This window comes from Brienomyrus brachyistius, chromosome 9 (genome assembly GCF_023856365.1).
Source record: "Brienomyrus brachyistius isolate T26 chromosome 9, BBRACH_0.4, whole genome shotgun sequence".
NCBI lineage: Eukaryota > Metazoa > Chordata > Actinopteri > Osteoglossiformes > Mormyridae > Brienomyrus > Brienomyrus brachyistius.
The window spans coordinates 13,518,994-13,543,522 of NC_064541.1; the positions used below are offsets into that span (position 1 = coordinate 13,518,994).

The 24,529-nt window shown below is 48.6% G+C and overlaps 1 protein-coding gene across 1 annotated transcript in view; it reads right to left on the reverse strand.

Annotated features, from left to right (window-relative positions):
• The window catches only part of LOC125748859 (G patch domain-containing protein 8), an 82,228-nt gene that overhangs the window by 14,846 nt on the left and 42,853 nt on the right, over positions 1-24,529 (reverse strand). Inside the window, exon 2 of the mRNA XM_049025517.1 lies at positions 834-977. Coding sequence (XP_048881474.1) covers positions 834-977 — 144 coding nt within the window. The remainder of the gene's footprint in view (positions 1-833; positions 978-24,529) is intronic.

Consider the following 24,529-nt stretch of genomic DNA (forward strand, 5'->3'; position numbering starts at 1 on the left):
TCCTGCTTATAAACCCAGGTCCGCTCTGCAGTCCAGCTCAAATATGAATGGACAATTACATCCCAGTCGCATTTCCAGTCATATCAGTAGTTTGGCTGGGCCTCTCAGTGGGTCACCTGTGGGCCAGTCCAGCCCGCGACACAAGGCCATGTGTCCTGTGAACGTTCCCTAAATTTAAAGGCAGACTGTAAGTCATACATTGTTTTTTGTAAGAGATTTTATTATAAAACCTAGGGGACATTTTTATGCAAATATCCTTATCTGTGAACTCCCCCCCCCAGACATAGGTGAGCAGGGACCATCTGTAGTAACTTTCAATGTTCCTGGAAGAGCAGAGAGCCAGGTGTCCCAAACGGACTTAAGGGTTCCCCAGGGTGCCCGGTGGAACCGGGGGCCTCTTCTCAGTCTTTAACCTGTCAGCTTCAAACTAAGCAGACATTTATCTACAGCAGGTAGCTGTAGCAACGTTGTACAGCAACGGTGGAAGAGGTGGGAGAGCAGTTAGTGTTAGGCGATTGCAGCGCATGTTTGATTACAGGAACCCTCACCTCCAGTCAGGGGTGATTCTAGGATTTTTAAAGGTGGGGAACATAAGAGGAGCCATAATTCAGAAAAAGGGGCCAACCTTACCATTAGCTAATCATATGTTTTGAATTGGTGAGTGGCAGGGAAGGGAGCCAATCAGCTTTCAGCTGGGGTTAGTGCTCCTTTTGCCCTGTGCCTGTTACGTGAAGCAGTCTGGTCAGTCCTGGTCACCAGCATGTTGTAACCTCCCTCTTGGCCTGACTCCGCCCCCCTGTCCCTGTAAATCCTGGGGACGGTCGTGTGCTTACCTGCTTGTGAGCATGGTCATAGGAATTTATGTGGTTGTCAAATTCCTGGTGCTTCTGATACTGTTTGTCACATAATTCACAGTAGAAATTAGCCTTCAAGTCCTCCACAGCCTTGGTGATAGCCTTTCCTTTCTCTGCATAGTCCTGCAGATGGACAGAGGTGGGAAGCCATTAGTGCAGATCTGCTCAGTTATGAAATGTCTCACCATGAAGTTACACGCGGGGTAATTTTCCACGGAGAGATGCGTTCCTGCTCTGTTTGAAATGCCGCACCCTCTCTCTCTTTCTCTCTCTCTCTCTCTCTCTCTCTCTCTCTCTCACGCTGTTACATTTCAAAGCTGTGTGGAAATTAAACAAAGATGGCTGTCAGTTTCCCCCCGAAGGTTCGTACTATTCGAATCCTCCGTCAGTATCGTTTAACTTATAAAAAATAAAAGCAGAACACGGCAAAACAAAACCGAAGGCAGGTTTGGGTCTGGAGAATCTCTGGTGAAGCCGGCAAAGTCAGTCGGCAGCAAAGGCAGAGTCTGCCACTCAACACTGAAAAAAATACCCAGAATGCCATGAATATGGATGGAGAGGCAGAGGGATGGTGGTCCTAAGCCTCTATGATATTGCCAGCAGATAATCTGGAATCTTCACGGCTGCTCCATATTCATGGATGACTGCTGCTAATGGGGAATCTCGGAGGGATGTACCAGCGATATGGCCTGGGGGGGGGTCCCGTTCGTGGGCTTCCCTGCTATTCTCCAAGGCGATCATAGCATGCTGAGCTGCCTTGGCGGAGTGAGGGTCTCGACACACAGGGAGAAAACACAGAGAGTAACGCAGTCGGAGGTAAAGGGTGACACACTGGCCCCACTGGGCTACAGGTGTCAGGTCTCATGGATTTTCACCAAGTTATACAGGTTTATAATCAACCCTCTGACTGCTTTCTCTCCAGCTAGGTTGACGTGTATGCCCCACCCCCCCCACCCATTCTGACAGTGTGGATCTTGGGTCACAGCCTGCCTCCTCTGGCAGCCATTACACGCTCGTCATGCAGAGGATATGGGTCCAAGAAATCTGATTGGTTGGTCCTGCTTCCTCTAGTTGCTTAGACCCGGCTCCTCTGCAATCTGATTGGTTATCTCTTTGAACCAATCATTTTTCGTTCTGCCCTCAGAACATTTCTTTGTAAATATAACTCCCATGAGCTGAATGGACAGGCTGGTCCGTCCGTGAGTCACAGAAACAGCTCGCTGATCCTTGCTTTCTTTGAGTCAGGGCACAGCAGATGATGATCTGGGATTTGGGTCCTGCTGTCTAACTGGCCCTCTGTGCCATCTGTGTCTGACTACACTGCCGCTGGCACCAGTCTGCTGTTTAGATCATACTGGGTTTCTCCTTCCAGTGAACTCCTCACAAAGCTTCTCACAATACCGACTTTTCATTTTCATTTCTTCTGCTAATGAATGCCTTTTATTAAATATGTATCATTGGATTAATTCTATAATATCGTTATTAAATATGCAATATGTGAATGGTGAGTTGTTCAGCGGGTTATGGATATGTTCCCAGATGGTTGTAGGTTCAAACCCCACAAGTGGCTGAACAAACCTCTTAATCCCAGCTGCCCCAGGATCTGTCTGACCCTGGTCTCTGACCCCAAGCTTTCCTCAGTTTGGACAAAAGAACCCCCTATATTAATAAAAGGCAAAGTTACTGCACCTTCATAATGCATACATAGAACATTCATAAGCAGCGTGTAAGTATACCTTAACATCCTAATATACCTTAACAGCTTCAATATACCTTAACATCCTAACATACCTTAATATCTTAACATACCTTAACAACTTCAATGTACCTTAATAGCAAACATTATTGCATATTATTATATGATTATAATGTTTGTTATTATTACATAATACTTGTTATTAATGTATATTAAAGGTGTTAAAGTATGTTAGGATTTGAAGGTATACTTACATGCTGCTTATAAATGTTCTATGAATGTATTATTAATGTATTACGAATGTATTATATAGGTGCAGTTAATGTAAAGCATTACCAAATGTACGTAATGCAGTATTAGCTATCCTGTCTCCCAGGTGATTTCTGAGGACCTAAATCCTTAGTGCTCTGCAAGGTAAAATCTGTGCTTAAACCAATCAAATCTATGCTAACAAAAGATAGTCACCGTGCAATATGCAGCCCAAAGACACAGATGAGGCTGTACTGATGACGCTGAAGGCAGTCCATACCGCGCCTGACCTCATGACCTCCTCTCCGCAACTGATGCTGTGTAATTAGCATAGCAGAGTGTGCAAGCAGGAGTCAGGGGGCACTCAGCACACCTGGGCAGGGCAGATGTAGGCTCTGGCGCTGACCCTCTATCGCCCCCTAGCTTCCAGTAATAAAAGACAGATGGGTGGAAAATCATCGCCATCACGGGAGTATAAAAAGGCATCTCTCACACAGCTCAGTGACACCAGCAGGGTCCCTGCCAGGAGCGTACCAACTTGGTAATGCACAGGGGGGGTTCACAGGGGAGAAATTCCTTCAAGTCCAAATCCTGAATATGTATCATTTTCATTTCATTACCCCCCACCCAGACAAAAGCTGTGCGTTAACCACAAAAATGGATATTCTTCCTCTGAAGACATTCTTTCACACAAATAGCATCCCCACAGATTTGCTCATCCTCTAAGTTACTGTTTTGACTTCCCCAGATGTTCCACAGACCTACAAATTAGAGCGAGTAAACTTCATGTATAAGTTTATACATCTGTCGTCTCAAGCAAATGTGCGGTTTGATTTTTTAATGCAGAAACAGCAGATGTTAACTGTTAATTGGTTTCTGCTACGTAGCGCGCCTGAATTGGGACTGAGAAAGCTCGCCCTTTTATAGCTTGCTGGTTTTTCCATGGTTTGTGCCACAGTGCTGCAATCCCTGCAGAGAGGAAATGCAGTTGGACCTTTTTTGGGCTCACCTAATTCCTGATTAATAAACTCCGTTCTACCAGCCTTAAACCAAGCAGCTTTTTCTTGCTGACTTTCTGTAATAGTTAACTAAAGACTTCTTCTAAGTCTCAGGCCTGCCAGACTTGGACTAAACCCCCATTTATCTACCAGGAGCTGGGGGGAGCGAAAATGTGGACTGTCTATTAGAGCGCACGGAGGGAGCAAAAACACGGACCGGCTGTGGGTCCCCGAGGACCCAAAGGGGAAACACTGATGTATGGCATGCAGCTGCCTACAGCCATGAATGAGGATGGAGAGCAGCGAATGCCAGGTAACTGCAAAGCATGTTTAATTGCAGAAACCCTGACTCCCAGTGCACTAAAGGCAGCCTCTGCTCAGAGTTTTGTATTGGCAGAGGTGACATTATGAAAGCATATCATACTGGGCCTCCAGTCCAGACCAATCCAATTGTATTCCAAATTCTTTAAGGCCCCTGTCCCTCCGGGGCACTTGAAATCACTCTAACAACAGCTCCTTCTGACGCCTCTCTGAGCCCTTCACTTACCTTATGGTTTTTAACATCCTAACGCATTGAATAATGCACATGCAGTCTGTCCTCTTCTTTGCTTCATTTATTATTAAGCTGTGTACCTCCTGAACCAGTAACCAGACTGGTCCCTGTACGCATTGTGTAAGTTCATCCTGAACGAGTAACCAGACTGGTCTCTGTACACATTGTGTAGGTTCATCCTGAACCAGTAACCAGACTGGTCTCTGTACGCATTATGTATGTTCATTCCTAAATCGCTGGCTGAGTGAGGATGCACATTCATAATTATGCACTTCCGGAGGGTTCTGAAGCAGAGAGGAAGCAGATAATCACCAGTGCTAGAGAGAGACGGTGCTTTTATGACTCTCATGGTTCTCATGACAAGAAGCTCACAGAACAGGCGGTTTCTGCCCCGTGAAGCTGTTCATCTTCAGCTTCAGCAGTAGGACAGTCTCAGGACATCTCGATGCTGCCTGCATGATGTTCTCCACAAAGCTGACGGCATCATGGACAGGATCTCACCTCACTCCCCAAAGCCTCGGTTAACGACCGTCAGCGGAAGATGGCAAGCAGTGCAGAAACGGTGAGCTGTTGTCCACCTGTTCACTTTACCGTTAATTAAATTCCAGCTGGGAGCTTTGGCTCACGCTGACGGACAGAGGATCTCTGCGGGCTCCCCAGACGTGGGGGGCAGGAGAAGGCAGCGGCTGCTACGCGGGAATGTATCAGGGGAAGCCGATGTATGTTTGCTTTGATGGCCCCGGGGACTTTGAGGGTCCCGAGGCTGACATCATGTGAGTGACTGTGACCTGATGCCATCCACCTCCTGAGGGGGCTGGCGGTTACTCCTGGGAAGCCAGAAAGAAGCCCTGAAATCAGAGGGAAGGGGGGTCTTCGTCATCCTGGATTCAAAAGCTTGAGGTGCCACACAGCACAGAGCAGGTGGCAGGTGGCCAATACAGAGGGAGGTGATGTGGGGTGTTAGATATGCCTCAGCACGCTCTCAGGACACACTTCGCTGCTCTCCCTTATTTACTGCATAAAATTCTACTTGCTTCATCACTAGACAGTCACAAAACAAGGTGATATATTTACATTCGGCACTTTTTTCCTGAGTTCTGAGTCACACCAGTAACTTTCCTTTCAATTAAAACGGCTCGCCTTCAGATCATAATGCGCAGTCATTGTTTTCCCTTCCCAGTCAGTCTCAGTCCTCCGGGAGTACACGGCCGCACTTGTTGCAGTGGAGGCTGCCTGTCAGAATGCCGCATCGCCATTGGTGGGTGCCGCGCCATGTCATCGCCACCAATCCTGTCTGAATTTCAACACGATGACTCACGCCACCAGCCCCGAGACGTGAGGCTGAGAATGCCGGCCTCGCTCGCACTTCAGCCCGATTCAGAAGCATATGTCACTCACACACTCTCATGCTCAGTGAGTGACGGAAACGCCCCCCCCTCGAAACGCAGACACCCAGAGATCTGTGCTTGGGGGTGGGGCGCTCATTCTCGGCAGAAACCCTGAAATTGTGCATTAGGACGAGATGCTAGTGTTTATTCGTCAGACTTTAAGCTGCGTAACTGAGTATAATGTTGCATAAGCTACAGGATGAGCCTCTCAGGAGAAAATCTATGGCTGGAAATAACAAGCCGTAGATTCAGTCCTCGGTCCAATGAAACAGGCACCTCTGTCAGCTTCCCGGGGGCTTTTGCTAAACTGCATCATTACATCGTTAGTTGTATCCTTAATGAAAAAATGGCTGATCCAGCCTTAATTGCGCGCCTTGCTAATATTGGCACGGACTCAGCAGCTCAAGTTTGCGCGGTGTGAAAGCTCTGTACGCCTTCCTCTAAGGAACAGAGGCACTAAGCCTCTGGTTTTGCGATGGGGACCCGTCGAGGTGCCTGTAGAGATGCCTGACAGAAAACGCACATGGGCATCTCCCTGCTCGGCAGGTCCTTCGTCTGCCTTCTCGCTGGAAGTGTGACACCTCCTACTCTGCTGGGTGTTCTTCATGAAGGCACTTTGGCTAAGTACCTGGCCCTAGGGTACAATAGCTGCTTCTCTGCCTCACAGGTGCAGTCCTTTCACCGATATGCCTCGTAATATTGTGCGACACAGACTCTGAAACAAAGATAAGTTGGGGGAGGGGGGTAGGTGGGGTAACGGCTTCAGCCAATCAGACCCACAGATCCATGACAGCTGATGGGGGAAGATGATGACCATGGTGTAGAGACAGAGAGGTTGGGGTGGCACTGAGCAGCCCAAAGCGGTAGCGGGTTCCAAGAAAATACTGGGGAAAAGTTTGCGTTTCAAACCCAGTATAGCATGCAGTATACAGAAGCACACACACAGCCAGCTGGGGGCCAGATCAGTGGGGCCCCTTCCAGGGCTCCGCCATCCGCCTCCATAGCGGCTGCGGTCTGCATTTCTGCTATTACAGTAAATTTGGTATTTGTCTTATTGTACTGTATTCACTATACTTACTGATTATAGGTAGGTTGTAGTTACTGTTGTGTGGTTATTTGACCTTCTTACCCAGACCGGCTGCAGTGAAATAATGTCCCCCCTGCAGACCAGTAAAGTGTACCTACCTCTCTCTCTCACTCTCTCTCTCTCACACACACACCAACACTCACACACACACACACACACACACACACACACACGCACACACACAGGCCATTCTAATGAGCACCCAGCTTGCTGATTTGCTCCGGCACTGTGCTGTGATTGTGATTCTGCCCAATCCCTTCCCTCCTTCATAAATGTTGCATGTTGTTATCAGCCAAGACAGCGGGCTTCCCGCTAACGGCGGATCCATGGGCGGTGTGGGGGTGGGGCTGCAGAATCACCATGGGAGCTGAAATGCCCCCCCCCTCCCCATGGTCCCTACGCACCAATAAATCATATGGCTGGAAGTTAATTACCAGTGTAGGAGGGTATTCCTCACAGTCTGGCCATGTGACGCCGATCCCGTAAGACCCGCTTGGGCACATTACTTCCGTCTTCATAGAACTCACCCCCCCACCCCGGCCTGCAAATGAGTCCTGATTAAATATCTCTCTGACCATTTGTGGTACTATTACCTGTGTAATGTGATCATTCTCTCGCCGAGTTGCTGCCTCTTTCCCAGCCTGGCTGCTAAGCTGATAAGGGCATGTGCCGCCCTGCTCGGGAGCCCCCCCCCCCCCCCGCTGCAGACCCCCCCCTGCCTAGGAACCCCCCGTGCCCGGGAGCCCCGCCAAGGCCCTCGCCTCATTCTCTCTGCATTCGCCTTTATCTTAATTCATTACGCGCCTTGAACGAACATGGACGTCATGTACACCAGGGGATTGTTCCGGGCTCTGGGAACAGGAGTCTTAAGAAGCCGCAGCGAGGGCGGTGTAAGCAGAAAACGAAAGGAAACGTGAGGACAGGCGCGTCTTCTGCTCACGCCAGCATTGTCCTTAAACCGAATAACATAATGCCGCTCTCCGACTGGAGGGATTCACAGAGCCACCAGCACACATCAGCTCCTCCGAACAGACATGGCAATGTTCTTGTAGATACATGCTGCCTGTTTTTGTAACTTGTTCTCTCAGACCTGAAGGTCACAGCCCCCCACCCCCCATACATGGCCTGGCGACAGCAACCTGCCCGATTTTGGATGCCGATCTTTAGAGGATAATGATTGTTTCATCTCCCTTCATACACCCAGAATCGGTTCTCCGTGATCTGCCACCGCAGTGGTTCCCTTATTGCCGCGTAACGCCGTCCGAGAGCTCGGCTTGTCAGTCCGTTCTCGACTTGAGATCAGTCCGTCTGTAGCGGTCCCCATGGAAACAGATCTGCTAAGCCTGCGCCTGTGATAATGACAGGCAGGAGTGATGACAAGGGGACGCTGGAGGTTACAGTGCTTCCTGAACCGCATAACGCGAACACTGGGGAGATTTTCAAGCATCGCTCTAGGAGAAAAGACACCAGTATTGGGTGACAAGCTGCCTCTGGTGTGCCCCCCCCCCCCCCCCAGCTTTCATGGCATTTTTCACAGAGCTTGGAGAAACATCTGGATGAGGCCAACTGAACAGTTTGCAGCAAACAGAGACCCCCCCCGCCAGCGTGTGTTCAGGAGCGGTGTGCCCCCCTCCTCTCCCCCGGCAGCGTGTGTTCAGGAGCGGTGTGCCCCCCCCCCCCGGCAGAGAGTGTTCCCTAAGGCTGGATCCGGCCGATAAACAGCATTGGATCCTGCTCCTCCTGACATTAAATGAATTTAATTTGAGACCCTGGGGTGCAGTTTGGTTTTTATCCCTCCCCTGGCCCTCTGAGTGCCGGTCATTTCCAGAGAGGTGACTGTGCTGCCTGTAGTACAGTGAAAGGCTCCATAAGCACACTGACCTGGCAGATGGACGGCCAGTTACATTTTCCAGCCTTTATTGTCGCATCTACTGAATCACGTACAGCCCAGCTGTCTGACTGAATAAAGGAGGCTTTTGTCCTTTATTGAGTTATTGTGCCTACTGGATGGGAAGTTAGGTGAAGGTAATTATGAAATGTGTGGTGTTATTACAGCAAGGCTCAATGTGCTTGTCTAAGGTCCACCATGTTCCTGAAATGGTCTGTTCGTATAGCGTGACCTATTTGTAGTTAATGGCATGAAGGGTCGGTGACTCAGGTTATCGTGGATATCGGTATTGCTGATTCCAAAGCCTCACGTCGCAGGATGGCCTGGTGAAAGGCTGTGCAGATGTTTGTTTGCTGCGGTAACGTTCCCGCCTGGCCCTGCAGCAACCCTGGACGAGCCTTTGTCTGCCTTCCTGACATGACTTTCACTGTTTTAAGGGAACAGGAAGCCCAAGGCGAAGGAGGACCATGATGTAGAGATGGAGGGAATCTGGGAAATCGGAAAACCAGAGAACTGCTGCGATTTAAACGGGAAACTGTCTCAGAGGAAGAGAAAACACCACGGCAGACCAGGCCTTGCTCCCCCCACGCCCTCCCCCCACAGCTTTTCCCAGTCTGTCGGAGGTCCTTCCCGGCAAAGTGAGAAAGTCTATGGGGCCCTGGGCTCCCCGTCCTTCTCCCAGGTCAGTCCAGTGAGATTCATGGCTCTTTTTGACAGTGAAACCAAATATATTTAAACAATCCAAGGTTTCATCAGACACAAAAAATGCTGGTTATTAAAGAGAATAAAAAACATGGCAGAAAATATGTCCGTCTTTCATGTGACACTGTAATTTTAATGAGTGCGTCTGTCTGTTAATCCCGCCGGCAGCTGGTTAATGCCGCGATTCCCATTCAGGAAGCTCAGAGGTTTGCTCTGAGTCATTGTACCTGATACCTGCAATATGCTGCCAGTGGCTCCACGTCAAAAGGCACTGGGCCTCTCCAAGCCCAGTCCAGCCTCGGTCTGACACAGATCCGCCTTTGCTGGTTTCTGAAGGATACCGACAGATGCTACAAAAATTCCAGTGAATGCAGTGGTGGGTTGGCTGGGGGGGGAGCATTCCTCAGTGTCTCTAACCTATTTATAAGTGTACAGACAAACGCTATGTGGTGTTCGGAAACAAGCTCCCCTGAAGGTCTAATCAAAACAGAAGACACACACACAAGCAGCAGGGTGAGTTCCCACAGAAAGCTTCAAGCTCCACTGTAATCAGCTAGTAAGCAGCATCCAGACACGGTGCAGCTTCACGCCGTTAAGTCTCACACGCGAAAGCGCAGGAAGTCCAGCACATCTCTATGATCAAGCCTCTTCCATCAGCACTGCTTCACTTAGTGTTTGACTGTTGTGATCCCCGATAGTCGCAGATGAATCTTTTTCCTCTGCTAGCTGTTAAACTTTAATTCCCATCTTTTCCCCCATGAAAGGTGAGCAGAAGAAGCATTTCAGCACCATCATTCTGCAGGGAAGCATCACGGGAGTGACAGCAGAGTTCCCATGCAATCAGACCTCAGGTGGAAGGCATGTTGATGAAGCGTTCTACTCATAATGCTGTTGGGCTGCTCTTCCGTAGGGGGTGTAAGAGAATACCTAGGCGTTCTCAGATAGGGCCAGAGGGTCTAAGCAAAATGCAATTAACCTACTCGTCATTTGTCATCTTCCTTCTCATTCTGACAGCCTGATCAGATGAGGGGCCCCCTGGTGGCAGCTGAGCCCTAAGCAGCCGCTTAGTTCCCTTATACCTTGGGCTGGCCCTGCCCTCAGGTCGTCGATCCCTCAGGTCAAAATGATTCCGAGATAATGACTGTAAAAACAGAGAGCTCCTGCTTTTATAGACGCTTGAAGTGCACTCTGCAGCGGCGGCGGCGGCACACGACCCCCCATCCTCTGCCCTTCAGCTAAGAGCTTGAAGCGGAACCAGTCCAATACAGTGTCCAGCTGTCACGCTTCTCACTTTTCAAACTGCTCTGATAAAAGAGGCCTAAACAGCAGTAATATAATGATAATATATCATAATGAAACATTAGTGTAACAGCAAGAGGTCTACCATGGACTCGCCTCCCATCCGGTACGTATAACAGCAAGAGGCCTGGCATGACCTGGCATTCCATCCGGTGCGTGTAACAGCAAGAGGCCTGCCATGACATGGAATCCCATCCGGTGTGTATAACAGCAAGAGGCCTGCCATGACCTGGCATCCCATCCAGTGTGTGTAACAGAAAGAGGCCTGCCATGACCTGGCATCCCATCCGGTGTGTATAACAGCAAGAGGCCTGCCATGACCTGGCATCCCATCCGGTGCGTGTAACAGCAAGAGGCCTGCCATGACATGGAATCCCATCCGGTGTGTATAACAGCAAGAGGCCTGCCATGACCTGGCATCCCATCTGGTGCATGTAACAGCAAGAGGCCTGCCATGACCTGGCATCCCATCCAGTGCGTATAACAGGATGAGGCCTGCCTTGACCTGGCGTCCCATCCTGTCTCTATCCCAACCTGGTGCCGTATGCTGGTACAGCAACAGCAGCTCGTCACGCAAGATCTGTTTCTTTTCTCTGGGAATGATTCTGTAAAGTTCTCCCGATGTTTGCGTTACAGGGTTGAGGGGGTGCCGTAACCTTGAATGTTCCCCAGTCATCGCTACTGCCTTCATTATGACAGGAAATCCCTAACCCCCCCACTGTGTGACCCTGACCAGGGTAAGTAGTTATAAGATGGATGGATGGATGGATGGTTAGATTATACTAAGTGCAGCTGAAAGATGTTAGAATGCACATTCACAATAGCAGATTCTGCTATAAGGACCTCTGCTGTGCTATTTGTATGACATGAGGAAGCCATGGAGTGTAGGGATGTGCACAGGAATGACCCCAGAAGCAGCTTCTCATTGGTGTGACACTAGTGTGGAAGAAGGTCCTCACCCTCCAGCTCTCCAGAGGAAGCTTGAAGAGTCCTGTAGAAAAATCAAGCTGCAGAAAGATGGAAAGGCACCATTAAGATGCATGCGGACTGCACTGTCAGTAACCTTACTGCCCATTCTTCCATCTAGAACATTCTGAAGGCGGGACATCTTTAAGAGGCCCTTGAGGTCTTTTCGCCATGCTTTGGATTCGCAGCGGATTCCGAAAGGACCCCGAAAGGCTCTCAGACTTCCAGCAAAGGCTCATAATCACCTCATTCTCACTACGCAATGCATTTAGGTGGGAAGATTATTACTGGAAAATTAAATCATGGACTTAATAACCAAGATGATGAAATACAAGCAGTAAATGATATTAAAATGCAGCGGCTGCCTGAGCGGCTGCGATATGAGAAGCTGATCATACACTCACTTGGTGACATGATCGATTGATTGGGACACACAGTTTGTGTGCCGATGCCACTTTCCTTGGATGCCAATCCCACAAAGTAAAATAAAATTTTTGGTGCTGGACAGAACACATTGTTAAAAGCGAACTTTTTGTCTGGATCAATCAGCATATTTAAACTAAATAAAATACATCCAGTGGTATCGCTAAGGGGGGGCCAAAGAGCTGATCTGTCTGACGGTCATCGTACTGAAATATCTGTCCTCAATTATGATGATTACAGCGTTGTGAAGGTTTTGGGAAATGCAGCCCTGGCCTACGACTGTTGGGATGTATGAAATTCTCAAACTAAGATTATTTCGGAACCATAGCCTCATATTTCCAAGGCTTGTGATGCATTTCCATCCAACCATCCATCCATCCATCCATCCATCGAGAGGTGTCCTCTGTGAGTAACCACAGACTTCAGAGAGTGAGCTCCTTGCCCGTCAGCTTCTCGCCTTTTCTGCTCTTCCCCATGAGATGCTGCTCTCTCGTTTGTTAATTGGCAAGGCTTTCGGCTGTCCTGTCTGCCCCGGAAGGGGAATTCCTAATGATGCTTGGATCCGTCTCGCGGTCCTGCTGGCCTAGCTGATAGGCTTCCCCGTAGCCAAACACAGGGCCTTCCCGTGTAAAGCTGCCCATCTGTTAAACTTTAAAAAGGTCGTTTACTGGGATGCTCCAGTTTTAGGGAACAGTAAACATAAATGTCTGTGTAACCATGGCACTCGTTACTACATATTAGAGGCAGTGACATCCGCTCAGGTGAAGCTCATGAAAAAGCATCACAAACGTCTGATTAATGTAAAACGAATTATAACAAACAATAACAAATAGAACAAAATTTGTCTTTTCTTAACACATTTTAGTGTTTTCTTTGAAATGGCACTCTAGAAAGCACAGGAAAAATAGATCTTTTTATACAAGGGACTTCTCAATTAATTAAAGACATTTCACTGAAAATCGTCATTTGTATGCAGTCGCTGTCAGGAGAAATCAAATGCAAACAAAAAGTACATCCCATCATCTGATTAACATAATCGTACTGACAGATTGAAAGGGGGGTGTATGTTTTTAGACATTTTTAAGAGCCAAAACACTAATTTAACATGAGAACAACCGCCCGTGTTGAGAAGTGAAAATTAAATTTCCAGCACACCACTTAACTTTTGCCGCCACGCAAATTCATACACTTTGAATAATTCGCTTTAGAAATACTGCGCCGGGCTTATTTGCATAAATACATTTCAGCGTCGTAATTCCACGCTTCTTTTTTCATGTTACACATTAAACTTTAGAGATGCTTCCACATGAAGATTGTTTTGCCATCAGACTGATGCACATCTTCACGCCGATGTAGCCTTTTCACATCCTGCTCTGGCTACGTAAATATAACATATATAGAGAGTCATTTTTACACATCCTTAGGACTTGTTCGGTTACGTGGCACAAAAAAATTGCAAATATTCAAAGCCAAAGTACATGCGTGTCCGGTAGCTATAACCATTATTGTCATTCAGTCATTCCTCATTCATTTACATTGAACGCAAGGTTGCATGTTTGAACCCTAAATTGGGAAGGGCTCCTGTTTACTTTCGTTTTAGGAGCGTGGACAACCTCAGAAAAAAAAATCCATTCTAACATAATTATCCATTAAAGTTGCCTTGGATCACAGATTCTGCTAAGCAAACGAACGTCATAATATGATAATGTAATCTAGACAGCGGGAAGGTAGGAAACACAACAACAGGCACACAGAGAAAATGAGGCCCCTCAGTAAGACCACAGAGCTATGGGTAATGAAGCAGTAGTTAGTGCTGGTGTCCCTACTGTGGGCTGCTGGATACAGAATGTGAATAACAGGATGTATCCAACGCTGCGTGCATCACCACCGGCCTTTGCTGACAGTCCTAACAGCAAGCGGGAAAATCGCGGAGGATGAGGAATATTCCGAAGCCCAGGCCCTCGCCATTCCCCCCGAGGACCCGAAAGGTACAGCTGCCACATTGCAGGAGGCTCGGACATAATCCACCAGAGGCTTTTCACAATAATAGGATGTTTATGAGGACCGGCAGGGGGGCGCACGCATCAAATTCCGAGAAAAGCAAATGTTTACTGCAGCAGATGTAGGACGCGGATCGCAGTCTTCTGCTAGTGACCACGGGACCGGTGCCGACCGGCTGCTTCAGGCGAGGCGGCGAGTTTGCGCTCGGAACCTGCTGCTTCCATAATGACTTTTCCTCGTCATTGATTGGACACACGCTGTCATGCTGATTGCCTCGAACGGGGTCTGAAACGGAGACGCTTGTGTTCCAGCGTCATCGGTACCTTCTGCTCTGCACAGTTAGGGATAACCTCTTCGTGATATGATGTAAGGATGAAAGGGTGGCTGAATTTTTAAAAGATGTGGGGTCTGATGTCGAACGTGCCTCGGGTCACATGACAGGATGTGATGTCACGCATGCCCCGGGTTATGTGACCAAGTTAAATTAGAAGTTGGTAGTCCAATCAAGATTAGTTGGATGCTTATGTTTTCATTGTAACTTAGATCATTTCTACTTGCACTTAAAGTATGCAAATCAATTAACAAACCATTTGGTGTCACTTTTTACACTTTAAGAAAACGTTGATTCGCTCTTGTCACACCATGGCAACTTTCAGCCAAATGTTCTAAAAAAACTGCACTGTTTAAGCTCAGCATTACAGCTGCCTCCCCTTCCTCATTTCCAGGTTAAATCACCTGACAAGTGAGCGTTCACCGGTCCCCATTTAAAACAGTAAAAAGGTCCTTGATCTAACAAGGAAAAAAGGTTTGTGTTTTCGGTTGTGCACTGGGCCACTGGCCCACAATCAGAACTTAATTGGCTGTTAAATTGCTGAGTTGTGCTGTAGCTTTGATAGATTCGGGTCTCGATCCCTGTCTAAGTGAAAGGGAGCAGGAGGCCTCTGTCTATCGCTCTTAAATCTCCATCTTCTCCCAACCCGGTTAAATGGGATTCTGCTACGGCCGGCACCATCGTGGACCAGAGGTGACTGATCTCACACCAGTGTAATTATTTTCCCAGTTTCAGTGGGAACATGAGGGCCGTGACCTGGGAGGGGACTGGTCCCCTCATTATAGCCATGTCATTCAGGAACGAGAAAGACGGGTCTCGATACATGGGTTAATGGCAGGCCGCTTCTGAGTCTCTGCATGGCAGGTTCTGGAGGACCGGCAGAAGGAGCGGAATGACCAGGAGGACGAGCCTGTCAATGCGCCGCTTTCACAATTCCGGTAAAGATCAGGCTCCCACCATCTCAGTAAGAACACAGCGTGATGCGTACTAGAGGGTGACACCACAGAGGATTTCCACTCTCGTCTCATCTCGCTCCCACAAGAAAATTCCTTTACCATCCCAATCCCAGAAGAATTAATCCCGGTCCCTCCTGATCACGAGAGGGGGGGAGAGGGATGGTGTTACGATTGCAAACCTAGCTAATCCACTGGGCTATGGTTCTACAGCAAGTCTAATTTCATAATAAGACCCAACTACAACCCTGCAGCTGCCTCCAAGCTCGCCATGCACATACTCTCACTCGACACAAACACACTTTTCTGTTGCTGTACCACTTTTCACTGTATGCGCAGTGCACACTGCAGGTCTATCGCAGTGCATTCTGACTTACCTGAAAGCTCTGAAAGTGAAATCATTGACATTAGGGTCATTGTTGTTAACTTTTCGTTGCGACACTATCTTGACTGGCACCGACTCCAATTTGTTTATGACTGCGCCATGCAAACTCAAAGCCGGCGTCATGCACTACTGCACACGTGCAACCAAGCAGCAGCCAGCCACTAGCAGACAGGAGAGTTTTGAAGACTTAAAAAGTCAATGACACAGCTAATATTTTGTTCAAAATAAATCAAAAACAACATTAATGTACATTATATCACCATTTAAAAACTGCCCTATTAATATGATTTCCACTCCTGCCCGCTCCTGTTGACATTTTCTCCCATCCCCCCCCCACCCACCCCCCCGGTAATTAATACTGAAACTGACTACTGAAACTTGCCAATACTGACTAATACTGAAAACTGTCAACCTCTAATTTATACTGGTCCTGTCCTCCAGTCAGGTGGTGCTAAAACTTGGATGGTGGGGGTTTTCCCAAGTATAATTATGTCACAGGAGGCAGAGACCGGTAAGGCCGGCCTGGGTAACGACTCAGTCTTTATCACCTGAGCCTCCCCAAGACCAATCAAGACCTCCAGAGAGCAGTAAGGCTCCCGCCTTGGCCTAAGAGCGTCACATATCCAACATCTCACAGATGTACCATCTACATTTGTAGGAAATATCATTTACCCCAATAAACCACCTAAACCCAGAGAGCAGGACTTCAGACATTCATGTCAATACTAGGAATGGGCGATCAGGACCTTGGCTGTTCTGAACACAGACACACTTTAAACTACTGAAGGGTTTTCTGGGGTGTGTTTCAGCAATATAAGATGCAGAGAGGCCTGCAAAGCGGCAGGGGTTTGGGGGCGACCAGAATGACGCACTGTGTGAATTCTGCACCTCCGGTCACTCTGTAGGTGCAGTAGAGAGAAGAGATGGAGGTCAGTCCCCCCTGAAAGGAAGCCACCAGGTCGGATTTCTGGACAGCGAGGGCCTGGATGGTAATTTAGATAACCTACGGGAGGTCTGTGTCTTTCTACGCCTGTGTGCCGAATTGGGGCAAGCGGGTGATGGGTGAAGCCATGGTACCGAGGCCGGCATCACCGTGCAGTGACCGGCACAGATGGAGAGGACCCTATCAGGAGATGATGCGATCAGTTTAATCTGGAAAAGGAAATGAGAGGGTGTGGCCACAATGACTGCCCACTGCAGACCACCCCATTAAGACCACATGATCATGCCGGAACGCAGGTCCTGGAAGGAAATGAGAGGGTGTGGCCACAATGACTGCCCAGTGCAGACCACAACATTAAGGCCACATGATCATGCCGGAACGCAGGTCCTGGAAGGAAATGAGAGGGTGTGGCCACAATGACTGCCCAGTGCAGACCACAACATTAAGGCCACATGATCATGCCGGAACGCAGGTCCTGGAAGGAAATGATAGGGTGTGGCCACAATGACTGCCCAGTGCAGACCACAACATTAAGGCCACATGATCATGCCGGAACGCAGGTCCTGGAAGGAAATGAGAGGGTGTGGCCACAATGACTGCCCAGTGCAGACCACCCCATTAAGACCACATGATCATGCCGGAACGCAGGTCCTGGAAGGAAATGAGAGGGTGTGGCCACAATGACTGCCCAGTGCAGACCACCCCATTAAGACCACATGATCATGCCAGAACGCAGGTCCTGGAAGGAAATGAGAGGGTGTGGCCACAATGACTGCCCAGTGCAGACCACCCCATTAAGACCACATGATCATGCCGGAACGCAGGTCCTGGAAGGAAATGAGAGGGTGTGGCCACAATGACTGCCCAGTGCAGACCACAACATTAAGGCCACATGATCATGCCGGAACGCAGGTCCTGGAAGGAAATGAGAGCGTGTGGCCACAATGACTGCCCAGTGCAGACTACCCCATTAAGACCACATGATCATGCCGGAACGCAGGTCCTGGAAGGAAATGAGAGCATGTGGCCACAATGACTGCCCAGTGCAGACCACCCCATTAAGACCACATGATCATGCCGGAACGCAGGTCCTGGAAGGAAATGAGAGGGTGTGGCCACAATGACTGCCCAGTGCAGACCCTTGGAAGGAAATGAGAGGGTGTGGCCACAATGACTGCCCAGTGCAGACCACCCCATTAGGATTACATGATCACGCCGGAAATCAGATCCCATAAGGAAATGAGAGGATGTGGCTATAATGACTGGCCAGTGCAGCCCCCCCCCCCCCACTCCTCACCTTTAAATACAGCGCTGACTAAACAGGAGGGCGTGTTTAGAAAGAACCCCCAATACGTCTGATAACCCAGGGCCCCAGGACCAAGGCTGCCTTCCCATTTTTGGGATTCTGGAACATGTTCTTCAGCACCCAAGAGCAGGAAAACAGCTGCAGATGAGTGAGGTGTTGGGAGGCATCATGTGGCAAGCAGGAAGGAAAAATTGCATGCCACCACTGTGCATGTCTATCCCGCAGTCCAAACCGGTCACCTAATCCCCACCCCGCCAGTCAGAGCTGACTATATTCCCACTGTATTCACATCACGCTACATTCCCACTGTATTCACATCATACTACATTCCCACTGTATTCATATCATACTACATTCCCACTGTATTCATATCATACTACATTCCCACTGTATTCACATCATATTACATTCCCACTGTATTCATATCATACTACATTCCCACTGTATTCATATCATACTACATTCCCACTGTATTCATATCACGCTACATTCCCACTAAATTCACATCATACTTCCAGAAACACCCATCCATCCACAGACACCTATGCAGTGCCTGAATCCTATCCCAGGTGACACAGGGCACGAGACAGGTGACACCCTGGACAGGATGCCAGTCCGTCACAGTCTTACAAATATATATACTGAGTTTGAAATATTAAGACGTGCTTGAGACCAAATGTCGAAATTCATCCATCCACGAGACACCATGACATAAGATCAGAGCTGTCAGTTCAGCTAAAATGCAGACAGACGAGGAAGAAAATGACCAGCGATCTGACAGATGAGCTCCACCGAAGATCTGCGTCTCCACAGAGCCAAAGATCTCCATAAGCCAACCTGATTACTGCATATTTAAATTATAGCATCATGTAATCTATAACGAGTGAAATTAATTACATGAGCAATCCCGAATATATCATTAAAAAATTTAAAGTAGAACACATTACGAGACAACTGCAAAATTAACAATGTTTATTAAAACGGGAGGCTTACTGTTCAAAGCATCAGGACATTTGAACAGGTACTGCATCATTTGAATTTTAATAAAACAATATTATAAAAGGACTGTAGCACAGTTATAACCACGAAGACAGTATTTTCTCAAAGATCTCGTCTCCTAAAAGCCTAAATTGATTTCAGAAACCTTCCTAAAAGATAACTTATGAAAAAAAATGTTCTGAGGTTTGTGTTTTTTTCACAATTCTGTGACATCTCTCTTAAAATTCCATATTTCTGACCTTCATTCAAAGATGAGGGCTAGAGTGGAGATTCAACTTGCTAAATACAAGTGCTGGATCCCATCACAGTTTATGAAGACTGCTGTTAAATTGGCAGGTGCGGGACTGGCTTCTACAGTACATGTCCGGCATGCATTTTTCATGAAGCTGGTCTGGGATTCATAATTCTGGCTGCCAGCTTCTTGGGGAGTTTAATCTACGCGTGTCAAGGCTGCTGGCTCATCGCTTTATTACAAATGACTGGCAGCTCTGTAACTGGGCCTGACTGTGCTGGACAGCTGACCAGACCGTGGGCCAAGCCGTGCCACCATGGGGACAGTGGACTCGGCCCATGTTCCTCTTGTTTCTCGGATCTAATGGAAGTTTTATGCCACTCTGTAGCATTTGCATCTCGATGTGGTAGCCTGTGGCAATGGGGCCCCGCCCATCCCACCCTACCATTAACATCTGGATGCCCCAAGGATGATCTTCAGGGCTCTGTTAGGGTTGTTAATGGCCTCTCATTACCTCTGCAGCCTAATATTTGGCCTGAACGAGCAGCCGACCATCTGCTCCACACTCTGGTCTGACAAACAGAGGAAGTATTGCAGCATTTTCTTGGGGGGGGGGGTGCTCTGATGTTTGGTATAAAATCTCACTTCATTTATATTATTCAGGACATTGAGTCGTCAAGGAGACCGTTGCCATGGTAAGACCAGCCCCACATTCCATTCCAGGTCAGTACTGCGGCATCAGTGACATTCTAATCAGTGTCCAGTCACTGGGCCACACCTCTAATGCCCTCCCCCCCTCCACTCTGGCACCATCCCACCTCCCACTAGTTTATTCTGGATGGTCAGCATTGCTGGACCACGTCAGTGGTACACAGGACTAAACCCCAAGTGCAGCTGATGCCTTGAGCCAAGGGGGTAGCGGCCTCATGCTTCAGGGAAGTTCATGCTGCATTTTCACAGCCCACATAAAACAGCTTTAATGATGCTGGGAAGGTAAGCAGACTCCACAAGACGTACATGAATAAACGGCTGCAGAGTGTGGAAAGATGCCAGGAGATTTACTGTCAGAATCAAACTTTTAGGTGTTCACTGTGCCCCCCTTCATCTGTCCCACCTCCCATTCCTGTCACATGACCAGGGGTTTTTGAGTCCTCAACCCAGACCAATCTAATTATGTTCTAAATATTTGTCACTCAGTAGTTCAGTCATGCTTTGCTGTGCATGTGGACAATAAAGTTGACTTTGATTTTGAATTATGGCCACGCCTCCTCCTCGAGAGCCCTCTGCGTTGGTGTCATGCGATCATCAGTTCTATCGACACTGTGAACTGCCCACATCTCGCATCACGTGCAGTTTTCCTGTGCCATACAGATTTTGCGGAACATGAGAGACGCTCTCGAAGGCTTGCTCTCCTCGATAATTTCCTTTCTTTGCAAGAAAGAAAGCCAAGAAGTCCAGAAATAGCACGCGTGATTCACGGCAAAGCAGAAAGAGGCGATTCTGAGTGCAGCCGCGCCTCGGATCGCCTGGACTGGGACGGAGCGCCTCCCCAGTCGACAGCGAACACTTGCTTTGAAAGCTGTGCTCTGTAAACCTCTAAGAAAACGGCGCAACTCAAAAAAACAACACGGCATACTGATTTTCCCTGGTGTGGCTGTTGTGGCCACATGGCATTCCGCAAGAAAAAAACACGCAAACGATAAACAAGGAAGCTATAAAGAGCAAACTGTTGACAATGGGGGTTGAGTGTCACTTTGTGACTCTGGTCTGGGCCTAGTGGAGACCACAAGACCCTCATGGTAAAGTGAATTATACCCACTCTGTGTAGTAAAACGTTATTCTGGACATGTTCAGGAAGGAGTAGGCAAGGCTGCGTGTGCTGCTTTACAACTCCACCATAATTTGGGACGTGGGGGGCAGGTCATGGAAAAGCACCATCAAAAACCAGGCCAATAAATCAACAAGCGATCCTGGTTTCACACACAGCACCGGTGATCATTAGAGTAATGGAGGAGGGGTTAGCGGGGGCGAGGTCGTCCATCATCACGGCCACGAAAGTGAAACCCCGGTAATTAAAACATCAGCACTGGCCTCCCCCTGACGGAGCGGCAGTAATTAGTACATGGCCCGCGCTCCGCTGCTTCCCCGCTCGCTCGTTGACCCACGAAAGCTGTGGCAAGCATTAGAGTCGCCACTGTGCAGATTGAGCGGAACGGCGGCATGCTCCCGCAAGCAGGACCGCCCCCATCTGGGACCAGGAGAGTCAAAAGGGCTCCCGTTAATCCGTGGCTTTGCTCAGCAAAGATGCCCAGGAGCTATCCCCCACCTTCCGGGATGTTCCGGGCTCACATCAACTCCGGGGTCTTGTCATGCATGGGCAGGTCTTTGCTCTGGCTCCCTCCCTTTCATTTTCAGCCAGTTCCGGAGCTGCAGGACTCTCCACATCATTTGGGTTATAAAGTTTACCTGAAGACTGCAGCTGGTCTGCAATATAGGACAGCAGGTGGCAGGGTGATTAAAGACATGAGCTCATAACCCAACGGCTGGTGGGTCGAATCCCTGGAGGGGCCCCACCGCGGTGCCCCTTAGCGAGGCGCTTAACCCAAATTACTGCATTATGTAACACATAATCCCTGCAACAGTTGCACCGCATGCTCCCCCACCCTATCAAAGGCGTCCTGATCCTGGCAACCAGCCAATGAGGAGCCCATTAGCAGAAGAGGACCTGCTCTCCTGATTAGTCAACAAGGATGCCTCTTACTGGCCATACTCAGGATGGTGTACAGCAAGAACAAGCTGCAGACTCTGCTCCCTCGGGATGGTTTGCTCTCCTCCACACTCCTGTGCCTCTCCGCCTCTCTCTCTTTCTCTCTCTCTTCCACAGGTTACTTCCTAGCATTCTGTCTTATCCCCTCATTACCCCATTTCTCTTCTGCTTCTCCATTTTCCGTTTCATGCCTACTTCGTGCTTGCCGTCCCATGACCCAGTGTGATTCCCTCCGCAACACGACGACTGACCCTTCCCAAACTCACACTCTCTCACCATGCCGTGTGTGAATACACGCTGCCTCACATCCACATTTATAAATAGATTAGACTGCATGCTGCTTTGATATGCCAAGCTACTCCTACCAGGTGCTGTGGTCGATCTGTAGTGAAAGACCTTCACAAACACCACCGCTGATTGGCTGCTAATTAGCCCCTGGAGGCCAAATTCTGATCGACAGCTCCGTCGTACCTCCTAACCTAGTAAGACAACTTTAACATCTTTGTCCTGCTTGATGCTTTTTCAATCCTCATCCGTGTTTGGCTCCTAATTGCAGGAAAACATGCCTCTGAAAGGTCTTTGAAAGGTTTTCCTACCACGTTACATGTTCTCAGACGTTACATATAGCGGGAGATGCTATCTTACAGATAAACTGCTTTTTCCTCTCCCAAACAACCCAGTTTGTTAATAAGTAAATAATACCAAAGATTTTAAATCTGGCAGAAACTATTAGAGATGGGATTCTAGGAGCTGCCATACAAGGCAGATGTAGGGGATGCAGAGAAGCCCAGAGACATCTAGCGGCCTGCTGTGTGTGCAGACTGTTTATGTGTAAGTCTGTATCATAAATGAGGGACAGGAATATCGATCTGGCATGTTAAAGGTAGAGGGATATTCTTCCTTGCCCCATGCCTGTTGTCACGCCCTGCTCGTCCGATCCTTCCATGTGCCACGCCCCCTCATCTACCTCGTGTGGAATCCTTGTGTTACCAGCTGTTTCTTGTTGCTGATTAGTCCGGTGTATTTAAGTCCGTGTTCAAGTATTTTCCCCCAGTCTGGTCATTAACGTTGTGAAGTCTAAAGTCTTACATTCCTGAGTGTGGTTTCCTGCAATAAATCCCTCGTTCCCCGATTCCTTGACTCCCTGCTCCTTCTTCCCCGGTCTATGCCACAACATCTGTTCACCGGAAATGCCACCTTCACATCACGAGGGCTTCAAAGACATGTTTGTCTCAGGACATCTGCCCTGTACTGCAGAATGATGGGAGCATGACACAAATAACACTGGAGATTTGGTTACTGCATGGAATGCAGGCAACTGAAGGAGTTCCCAGGATGGATATTCCGATGGGGGAAAACTGGTACCTGAAGGAACTCCTGGGTTAGCATTCCGATGGATATAACGTTGGGGGAAAACCGGTACCTGAAGGAGTGCCTAGGTCAGCATACCGATGGATATTCTGATGGGTAAAACTGGTACCTGAAGAAGCTTCCAGATCAGCATTCCGATGGGTATTCCGATGGGGAAAATTGGTACCTGAAGGAGCTTCCGGATCAGCATTGTAATGAATATTCTAGTAGGATAAACATTCCATCAATCATACCACATGTCAAAAAAGTTCTCTTGAGCTGTGTGACCATGAGCACGTCCTCCCCACATGGGTGACAGCATATGAATGCAGCAGTATTCCCTTGCATGAGACTCGAGGACCTCGACGGACCGGCCTTTGCTCGGATGACCCAGATATCCACTCTTTCCCTGGATGCTTACGGGTATCTGGGCTGAGTAGTGGAGGGGAGATGGCCTCTTTAATTGGGAAGGCTGGGGCCTCTTGTGGGGGTCTCTTCATTTTCCAGACCAAAATGGTTACGCTGATGACACCCCCCCTTTAGGACACCATCCAGGGGTGGCTACGAGTGCTTCAAACGAGCGCGGTTCTCCTGGTGCCAGTACGTAGCCTGTACACACACACCCACCATGATGGGGCTGGATGTGACTGGTGCACCTTGGTCAGGAGAACGAGCCGTCACACAGCCTAAATATAACAACGTTCAGAACAGGCCTGACGCCATGGAAACGGGCAAAGGTTCAGGGTCGAGGCTCTCATGAGCTCCTTCGGATCTAATAGGCTGGCTTTGGAGCCTCCGGAGCAGCAGTTATGTTACACCTGTGCTGTGTTGCAATCAGGATATCGAGGAAGGATCATGTGAAGCTGCTCAGAGCCAGAGACTGGGAATCCAGTTCAGACTGATCACTGGGCATCGCTGGCCACCCGTAAGGCTCGTAGCTCGGGCTGTTTTGGAGTCTGCTGTCAGACGACGTTTAGTTTGTGTTTTATCTTCAGGGTTTGGTCTGGGTTGCCGGCACCTTCAGCAGTTTTGTGGTTCTGTGAGCCCGTTTCTTGTTGCCGTGGTGAGCTGGAATTACACGGCTGGTGTCCTGTGTAACCAGCATCTTGTTTTAGGTCCATTTAAGCATGAAGGGATTCCCAGAGATTCCCAGTGTTCT